This window comes from Hydra viridissima, unplaced genomic scaffold (assembly GCF_058129835.1).
Source record: "Hydra viridissima isolate aposymbiotic clone 2 unplaced genomic scaffold, HvirCarnegie_v1 scaffold_6, whole genome shotgun sequence".
NCBI classification, from domain to species: Eukaryota; Metazoa; Cnidaria; class Hydrozoa; order Anthoathecata; family Hydridae; genus Hydra; species Hydra viridissima.
This window is the reverse complement of record NW_028324305.1, coordinates 10,998,894-11,008,710: the sequence shown is the minus strand read 5'-3', so window position 1 is coordinate 11,008,710 and position 9,817 is coordinate 10,998,894. Positions and strand designations below refer to the sequence as shown.

Sequence of the window (9,817 nt, the reverse complement as noted above, 5' to 3'; positions counted from 1 at the left end):
TTTTGCCATGCCTTAGATCCACTTGACATGATGCGGTATATTTATTATCCTATTAATTAAATAGATAAAAATATACTAAAATATAAAACAATATTACCTACAATAAAAATCCCAAAATAGTGTGCTGATTGCAGATAAATTATTTTAAATTAGCTGTAATTACTAAACATATATTTTAAACTTCACTTACTTGGTTTTTCACTTATTTCACTTTTTACATACAAACTACTTTCTTAACGTAACTAATTACTTTACTTTCTAACTACCAACTTTTATACGTAACTAATTACTTTTTTTGCACGTACAAGTATTTGTAGCTTGTCCGTAGTTATTTTATTTGAACATATCAGGGACTCTCCTTTATTCATTGTAATTTTTTGCAGTTTTGGTTTGTGTCTAAGATGGATAAAATATTATTATTGAATTTGACTTATAAATTGCTTTGGTTTGTTTTTGTAAGTTTTTTATGCTGTAAGTTGCAACATATAAAATTTAAATAAGTAAATCAAATCTATTTATAAATCAAATTCAATAATAACATTTTATCTACCTTAGACACAAACCAAAACTGTAAAATATTGGTGATTTAATTGCCCTCTATAATATATCTTCCTAATTTTTATGGAAATTTACAAAAGGGAAAAGGAAGTAATTAGTACTCAAACTTTGAGTAGTAATATTTATAATATCTTTATAAATGTTTAAAATATGTTAAAAAATTCCTGGGATTCCCGGGAAATTTTATTGAAATCCCGGGATAACGAGATGGTTTCTCACCTCCTGGATCCCGTTTGAGAAACCCTACTCTCCATGATTCACGGCAGTTTCGTAATGGAACTTTATTGTGGGCATGCGCACTAAAAAATATTTTTTCGGTTAGATTTTTATTAAAGCGTGCAAAACGCAAAAAAACTTTGGAAAGCCTTACTCTAATAACTTAATTTAATATATTTTTTTATAACAATGACATGTTAAATTTTTTTTTCTTTTAATAAGTGTTTACTATTACTAGCTTTCAAGATAGAAAATTATCAAACAAAATAATTTGTCAAACTTTTACAAGATCTAGAACTTTTTCTATTTTTTTCGTATGAAGTTTAAGGAAGTCAGTAATTTTTCATAAATAAGTAGTTTAATAAATTTTTTGAGAAAATCTGGAATGTTTAAGAGAACGAGTAAATTTATTTAAAGAGTTTGTGAAATTTTAAAGAACCGTTTTTTTTTTTTTTCTATGTATTTTTAGAATTTTTTTGTTAAAAAAAAAATACGTTTTTTCCCTAAAATTTCCATTTTGTTATAGGTACTGATCAAGATGTAAAACGTAAAGAATAAAAACTAAAATATAATGAATTAATAAAATAAAGTATTCTTTGCAGTTCTAATACCAACAATTGAAATTCAAAATGTACACTATTTTTATTTATTTTATTTGGAAATATACAATATGTAATATATATAATTAAAATTTCTTACAAAAAACATCGAAATTAAGTTGTTATTTTACATTTTGTTTATACAATTCATCTGAAAAACTTCACAAAGCTTTTCTTTCTTTAATGGTTGGTTTAATTTTCAAAACTTGTGGGGAGTTTTTGATGTAATATTCAGAAAGAATACTTTTTAGTCACTATGCTCCTTTCATATGGCAAAAGGTGCTGTTCATACTTTTAAATTCAGCATGCATGCTTTCTAAACCTTGCTCTCCATTAATATCGAGACCCAAACCCCAATTTCTTATAAAATCAACACAATGATTTTCCAACAAATGCATTTTTGGCGTAATGGACTCATTAGGCCATGTTTTACAAAAGTAACTCATTAATTCTTCAATGGCTCTTTCTAATACCAAAAAAAGTAAACAAATTAAAGAACGTAGAAAACAAAGAAAAGAATAGCTACAATAACCCTTACAAGAGTAATTTAAATGAGAATTAATTTTAATGAGAGTACTATAATACAAGACAATATATTTTTGAAAAATGTAATTTCACCTTATTCTGATAATGGATTCTTATTAATGATTTCACTTGAATTCATAGTTGTAGCATGTTGCATATCTGCAGAACAAAACAACAAATTTCTCACTCAAGACCTCTGCGTCATTATGAACATCTATATCAATAAATCCAAGATTGCTTACTATCTTTGGTATTGAATTGAAAAGATCTAGGACACTATTTAGCTAATGAATAAAGATAATTTTAGGGCACATTTACAAAATTAGTATTTAAAAAGCTTTATTTATTTATGACCTTATGTATTTGAGAAGATATTTATACAATTCATGTTTACATGTATGCAGAAATATAGATGAAAAAACCTGCAACATTTTATGAACATGGTTCCCCAAAAAACATTTTGACTACATAGAACTTGATCAAGTTTATTCACGAGTGATCCATGAGATTTTTCAAATGTTTTGGATCATAGTTCTTCTAATACAAACAGCTATATAAAAAAAACTATACATGTATACAATTATACAAACTAAAAATTAAACAAAAACTATATAGGGTAGACCGGGGCACATTGGCCCTTTTAAGTTTGTTCTATGACTATGCGCTTCAGCGCCCTAGGAATCAAGGGGAAGGTCAACAGCATTCCTCCCCTCATTCCTCAGAAGTATCACTGATATCTGAGCACAGTTGCCAGTGTTGTAACTTTTTATCAATTTTGGATAAGCTGAAGTATATTTTGAATAATTTGCTTGATGTGTTTGTGTTCACTAGTCTTCGACAGTAGTGTTATAGGTAAGTATCTTGTTTGAAGTTTACAGTCTGAGGATTCTTTTAATATACAATGTTACACAGTATCTGTTGATGGGTTAAGAAAAAAGTAATTTTTACTCTAAACATGGCAATGGGACAGGTTGACCCAGCACAAATGAGGCACGTTGGCCATGTGGGCTAAAGTACCCCGTTTACACATGCATATTTTTAAATTCATATTAAATTGTTTGTGATGGAAAAAAAAGTCAGTGATAGAATGTTTTTATTAAAACGCTAATCTGATTGAGACTTTTTAGCCAGTTTCAAAACATTTGATAAGATTAAGACTAATGAATCAATTAGGTATTTAACAAATTTATTAGAATCTCATACTATGTAGGGAATATGCAAATTTATGTAAGAATGTAATAACAGTAAGTAAATTTTGAGGGCTGATCTGCCCTAACCCATGGGCCAACTTACCCCAAGTAAGGGGCACATTGGCCCAAGGAACATCACCTTAAAGCATTTTAAAAATTTTCACAAGTTTACTTAAGCTTTTATTAAAAGATTTTTTTATTTTATATAGTTTTAGCAACCTTCTCCCATAAAGAAACAAAATAAGACACGAAATGCAAAAAAGTTAGAAATCAAAGAAAAAAAAGCAGGCCAATGTACCCCAGTCTACCCTATGCAGTAATACTTAAAATGCACCTACCCTTGGTCCTCTGGCAGGAAAGGCAAAATAGTTTGATTCAGAGTTAACTACTTTTTGATTTATAACATGTAATGCAGCATCTTCTACAATCTGTGATAAAGCATCATTTTCTTTTAATAAAAATACATCAGCAAGAGTTGTATCAACTCCATTTGTAGTTTTTTTACATATCTGAGTCTGCAATAATTTATCACGAATACAATTTTCTTCATGTAATTTTTTAAGCTAATTTTTTTAACTGTATATTTTAATTTGCATTTCTTATTGCAACCTAAAAGAATGTGCTCTATCATTTGTATCACATTAACAGAATTTAAAACTGTATTTAACAGAACATGTTGTTCACAAATAAAGCATTTTGCTTCTGTTTCCAACTTTCCTTTAATCTCCTAAAACAAACACACTTAGCAAAACGAATGTTGACACTCTTTTAGTATCAGTTGCTTATACATGATGTTGTTGCATAGCTTGCATATACATAATTTTAAATATGGATTTGAAACAGGATCAATATCTATTGCATTTAAACACAACATTGGTTTCATCTCTTTTGATTTTGTCCTACGACACATGGTCAACCAGGTTTTCATTTTTTAATTTTCCTCCCTGAAATTTTGGAAAACAAAAACATTTCTCTGTGCATGGTAATGACCAGTTGATTGCTTTAACACTGGTGCTAGAACCTTTTTTTAATGTTCCTCAATATGGTTTAGCATCTCCTACACATTTTTTGTGGATGAACCTTGTTATTGTCAATACTGGTGTTTACATAAAGTGAATTTTCAGAATATTTATTCATATCAACTGAGTCTTTTATTATAGCTTCTCCACATATTCGATAAAAAAGATTTAACTTGGTTGAATGGTCCATGTTTACAAAATATCTAAATATGGCAGTTATGTAAGATGAATAAAAAAAGTGCAAAAAAAAAACAACCGGTCTTTAGAATTAACTCTAAAAAAAGGACAATAAAATGAAGAAAACAAAGAGTTTACTTTCAGCTTCAGAAAATTTGTTTCATTATACTATAGCTGATTAAAAAACTGAACATTTCAAGAAAAATATTTTAACTTTTGATTTAAAAACTTTTGTTGAAAATCTTGATTACAACGATAAAACTTATAATACAAGGTTGCATCTGTCATCTCTGAAACAAATCGCTACGGTTTAGAAGAAATTTGAAATATCAAACAGAGAGAAATCCAAGTTAGAATGGTTGAGCTTCAGAGAAACGTAATGGAAAAAACTAGAGTAGGTACAAACGGCGGGGCGGGGCGGATCTGCGGAGCGGATCATTCAAGTGACACGGCACTTTTAAGAGTAGGTACAAACGGCGGGGCGGAGCGGATCAGCGGGGCGGAGCGGATCAGCGGGGCGGATCATTTAAACAGTACAAACGGCGGGGCGGATCATTTAAACGTTACTAAAGCGAGTTATATTTCATTAAAAAAAACGATTCAGATATAGTTTAAATTCACTAACGATATAATATTTAGAAAGAATTTGCATATTACAATTTTATTAAACGGCTAAAAAAAGTATATAAGTTTATAATATTTTACAAATTTTATGAACTCAAAAAACAACGTGATCCGCCAATTTGTATCAAGTGATCCGCCTACTTATATCAAGTGATCCGCCAAATATTTTGATTATTTGAATCAAACCCCTTTAATTTTAACGATTGTTTTACAAAAAAACAACGTGATCCGCCAACTTATATCAAGTGATCCGCCTAATATTATAATTGTTTGAATCGAACTCTTTTAATTTTAACGATTGTTTTACAAAAAAACAAGGTGATCCGCCAACTTATATCAAGTGATCCGCCTAATATTATGATTGTTTGAACCGAACTCCTTTAATTTTAACGATTGTTTTACAAAAAAACAACGTGATCCGCCAATTTATATCAAGTGATCCGCCAAATATTTTGATTATTTGAATCAAACCCCTTTAATTTTAATGATTGTTTTACAAAAAAACAAGGTGATCAGCCAACTTATATCAAGTGATACGCCTAATATCATAATTGTTTGAATCGAACTCCTTTAATTTTAATGATTGTTTTACGAAAAAACAACGTGATCCGCCAACTTATATCAAGTGATCCGCCTAATTTTTTTATTGTTTAAATGAAATTCTGTAAAGTTAAATGATTGTTCTACAAAAAAAAAACGTGATCCGCCGATTTATATCAGGTGATCCGCCTACTGTTGTCATCGGCCAGAGTGAATGTTTATTGCTTAAAAACAAATCTTACTTGAAATTCTTTTATTCAACTGCTTATTAAACAGCTTATTTATCAAAATACTCTAATTCTCTTTAAATCTCTTAAAAATGCTTTTCTCTTAAAATCCTCTTTAAATCTCTTCTTCTAACAAAAACTCCAACTTCCTAGATTCTTTCTTTTTTTTGAGCTTTTATAGTTTTTGCTTGTTTTCCTGTTGCGATATCTTTTCATTTATTTATATGGCAGGTTGATGAGTCTTCATGTTTACGTCTTTTCTCGGTTGTTGTTTTTAACTTTATTTATTTTGCTTTATCATTTATTGATGTGAAGAGTGGACGAGTCATCTTGTGGGTATCTTTTCTGATCGTTGTTTTTAACTTTTCTTATTATCGCTTTATCATTTACGAGTCTTCGCGTTTACATCTTTTCTCAGTTGTATTTAACTTTTCTTCTAACGCTTTATCACTTATTTATGTGAAGAGTTGGTGAAACTCTGTAAAGTTTAATGATTGTTCTACAAAAAAAAAACGTGATCCGCCGATTTATATCAGGTAATCCGCCTAGTGTTGTCATCGGCCAGAGTGAATGTTTATTGCTTAAAAACAAAATGTAACTTGACAGTGTAAAAAAAACTCAAAGCAAAGTTTGGAATGAAAAAGAGAGGGGGCTACACAACATGAACTTTAATTAAATTTATTATTAAAAGATTTTATTTAAAGTAGGTTTTATTTAGTAGTAAACTTACGTAAAACTTTTAAAAGAAAAACAAAAACCATTATCAAAATGCAAGATATATTTACCATGAGGAACTAAAACTGCAAGGTTGTGGTTACCGATGTAATGGATAACAACAAGATCTGTCCGACTCAGGTCACAGTACACAAACTTCTGGAAATCATTTGAAATTCCTGTTGGTGTAACTGTGGCAAAATGGATCTTTGTGTAAAGTGGCAAAGCCCGAGGAATTTTACTGGAACCATTTTGCTTCCACCTATACCCATCTGCCTGCCAATCGTCTAAAAAAAAAAAAAATAATAATAATAATATATATTTATATATACACACACATATACATTGCATATACAATAAACAACCACAATATTTACATGCAACATCACTTGGTAACAAATAAGGAGAATTTAAACTTTTGTGTGAACTAAAAAGAGCATGATTTAACAACTCATCAATTGTATAGTTAGTAGGTTCCACAGTATAAAATAAAAATAGATATGGCAGGCAAAAAGGTGGAAATTGCTGGAATTATTGAAATTGCTTTATACATGGAGAACAACTTCACATCATATAAATTAAGTGACAGTAATTTGGACAACCAAAATTGTTGAGTAAAAAGAGCAAAAATATAAGCAAACAAACAAAGTTCAAAACATACAGAGGTAATAATAAAAAATACAGCTGAGAACAAACCAAGTTTATACCAAGGTACAAATTCCTTATAAACAAAACAGAAAATTTATGGAACATATTCGGGGTGTTAGCTAGCCTAATCATTAGCCAAATGGCACCGAGTATACTGTAGAATTCCCAATGGGTTTAAAGTTTCCAAAATTCAATACCTCTTTTTTTTTTTTTTTAGTAGTAGTAGTGGTAGTGGTAGAAGTAGTAGTAGTAATCTTAGTTGGCCTCATTTTACGATTTGCCTAGCTCTGGCGCTACAAATTTTGCCCTCATGTTACAATATTTTGCCTGCGTAACAATATTAAGTTACACAGAATGTTCTCATCTTACGAATCTGCCCTTATGTCACAAAATGTGCATAGCATGAGGGCAAAAACTGCACTCATGTTAAGCTACATAGTAACATCAGGGCATTTGTCATAAAACTTATTTATTTTAAGATAAACGATTAAGTAAGCAAATTGGTCAATTTAAACATGGCAAAGTTTGATGTATTAGTGGAATGATTAAGATTGATATAGTAATAAATTTAGATTGATAATATAGTTAGAACAATAACATATTAATAAATAATATTTATGTTAAACATATATGTAATAATATCTAAAATAAATTGAATAATGATATTGACACTATATTAATTAAGATTGATAATAAAGTTAACTAATACCTTAATCTAACTTTATTATCAGCAATAAACTTAAATTTATTGCTACCTAGGTAGTAATTAATCTGCGTTTATTGTTAAACCAACAATGTTATTGAACTTTTTGTTGACTAATCATACTAATTAATAATACCTTTGAGGTCCTCATTGATGTAAGTTCTATGTTTTTTTGGTACTATAACTAATAGAGATTTACAGAGATAAAGAATAGAATCAGGAGTAATAAAGTAGCAAGCATGGTAAAGAGATACAGCCTTAGCAGATGGTTAAGATCAGAAGTAAGATTTGATCCTAGAAGTCAAAGTGTAGATGACTCATTCAGTACATTACTGTTCATAAATATAGGAAGATCTAGATTTTTGCGATAAGGATTCCCCGAAAAAAATTTAGTCTTATCTGAGTTAGAGATAATTCTCTATCAAAAAAAGAAAAAATATTATAATTTCATTTTCATTGCAAAATTATAAGTTTAATTTTATAAAAAAGTTTTGAAAAGTTATAACTTTGAAAATATGTCTCACCCATTTTAGGGCTAGAAGTTTGGGTTACATGAGGGCTTCGAACCGGGATTATAGATATATTTCTGTTTATCATAAAATATATTCCTGGCTAACACCCCAACATTGCCAACAAATGTAAACAGTTTCAAGAACAAATTAGACAAATATTTAGCATTAAAAAAATTAACTTAATGAGTTTTAATAGTAATAAAAATTTTTAATACTAATAAAAAGTATAAAAAATTTAAACAAAAATTACTTTTGGTCTTAAGTCTTCTAAGTAGTTTTTGTTTAAATTTTTTATTCTTTTTATTAATATATATCTATTTTATCAAAAGTGAGTTGTCAAAGTGAGTTTCTAATTCTCTCGCTGTTAACACATAGCTATGTGTTAACAGCGAGTGAATTAGAAACTCACTTTATATACTACTACTAAATCATATTTTATATACTACTACTAAATTATATATACTACTAATAAATTATAATTATAATTGTAATAATAATACACATTTTATATACTGCTACTAAACTATAATAATATTTTTAATAATATAGCAGTTACTATATTGTTATAATTTATGATTGTTTTTAGGCAAGTACAATGAAAGCACATTGGTGATCACATTTTAAAATCATAACACAGATACTTTTAAACAGCATGTATAAAAAAGGTCATTTAAAAACCTGCAGATTATTTTCTATAGCATGTCTTACACTGACATAATATAAAATAGACACAAGCATGTAAGTTTGTTATGGAGCCATTTTACAATAATAAATAAATCTTCAAATAAATTATAATAGGAAAGACAATTTTTAGCTTCAAAAATATGTTGCATATTAAATGACATCTTGAAAATATTCAATATAATATTAAATGACATTTAGAAGTCCTTACATATTTATTAATAAGATATCTTGCTTTACGATAGCATAGCCTTAAGTAAAGGATAAACTATGCCTAAGTAATGTTAGATTTTACTTTAAACATATTAAAAGAAACAAAGCTATATACAGTCTTGTAGACTACATGTAGGCTACATTGTAGATTACAGGTATAACTTCTTTAAAGTCTAACTTTACTTTAGGCATCGTAATTGATTTTTACTAGTATAATCCAAAAACTATGCTATTTACTACATTATACTATTTTAGTATACAAATATATTTTAAAAATACAAATACTATACAAGTGCACTGAAATATTGCTGCCTAACCTTTTTCATGATTCACTTGTATGACATAAACTTCGCCTGTCTTAGGATTGTTGAGTGTAGTTGTTCTATCTTCATTATTGCTCTTGGCGATAAGATTTGCAATAACCTCTATTTTAAGGTGCTTTATGCTACCTATCAAAACAGGCACAGCCATTTACTAAAAAGTCATCATAAAAAAATTTAGCAATATGTTTGTTCAGGTTGAATTCGTTAGCAGAAATTTAACTATTAAAAGTGCCGTGTCACTTGAATGATCCGCTCCGCTGATCCGCCCCGCCCCGCCGTTTGTACCTACTCCTTGAATGATCCGCTCCGCTGATCCGCCCCGCCCCGCCGTTTGTACCTACTCCACTT

General features: G+C 29.1%; 1 protein-coding gene and 2 pseudogenes across 4 annotated transcripts; all 3 read right to left on the bottom strand.

Annotated features, from left to right (window-relative positions):
- Positions 1-1,315: 1,315 nt before the first annotated feature.
- On the bottom strand, positions 1,316-2,329 carry LOC145183537 (uncharacterized; annotated as a pseudogene). Its single transcript, XR_016453654.1, has 3 exons — positions 2,321-2,329; positions 1,992-2,182; positions 1,316-1,839 (listed from the first exon to the last, which is right to left on the bottom strand). The product of XR_016453654.1 is annotated as an uncharacterized LOC145183537 (transcript).
- A 144-nt stretch (positions 2,330-2,473) lies between these two features.
- Positions 2,474-4,840, bottom strand: LOC149886998 (uncharacterized; annotated as a pseudogene).
- Positions 4,841-5,048: 208 nt separating this feature from the next.
- Positions 5,049-9,754, bottom strand: LOC149886997 (uncharacterized). 3 transcript variants are annotated; one of them, XM_090091785.1, is made up of 3 exons: positions 9,464-9,754; positions 6,461-6,676; positions 5,049-5,672 (listed from the first exon to the last, which is right to left on the bottom strand). In XM_090091785.1, the coding sequence occupies exons 1-3, from the start codon at positions 9,615-9,617 to the stop codon at positions 5,647-5,649; spliced, it is 396 nt and encodes a 131-aa protein (XP_089947911.1). In that variant the 5' UTR covers positions 9,618-9,754; the 3' UTR covers positions 5,049-5,646. The 3 variants fall into 3 exon arrangements, with proteins under 3 accessions (XP_089947911.1, XP_089947910.1, XP_089947909.1); XM_090091784.1 differs by lacking the exon at positions 5,049-5,672 and adding an exon at positions 5,688-6,255; XM_090091783.1 differs by lacking the exon at positions 5,049-5,672 and adding an exon at positions 5,688-6,174.
- Between the last annotated feature and the right edge of the window lie 63 nt (positions 9,755-9,817).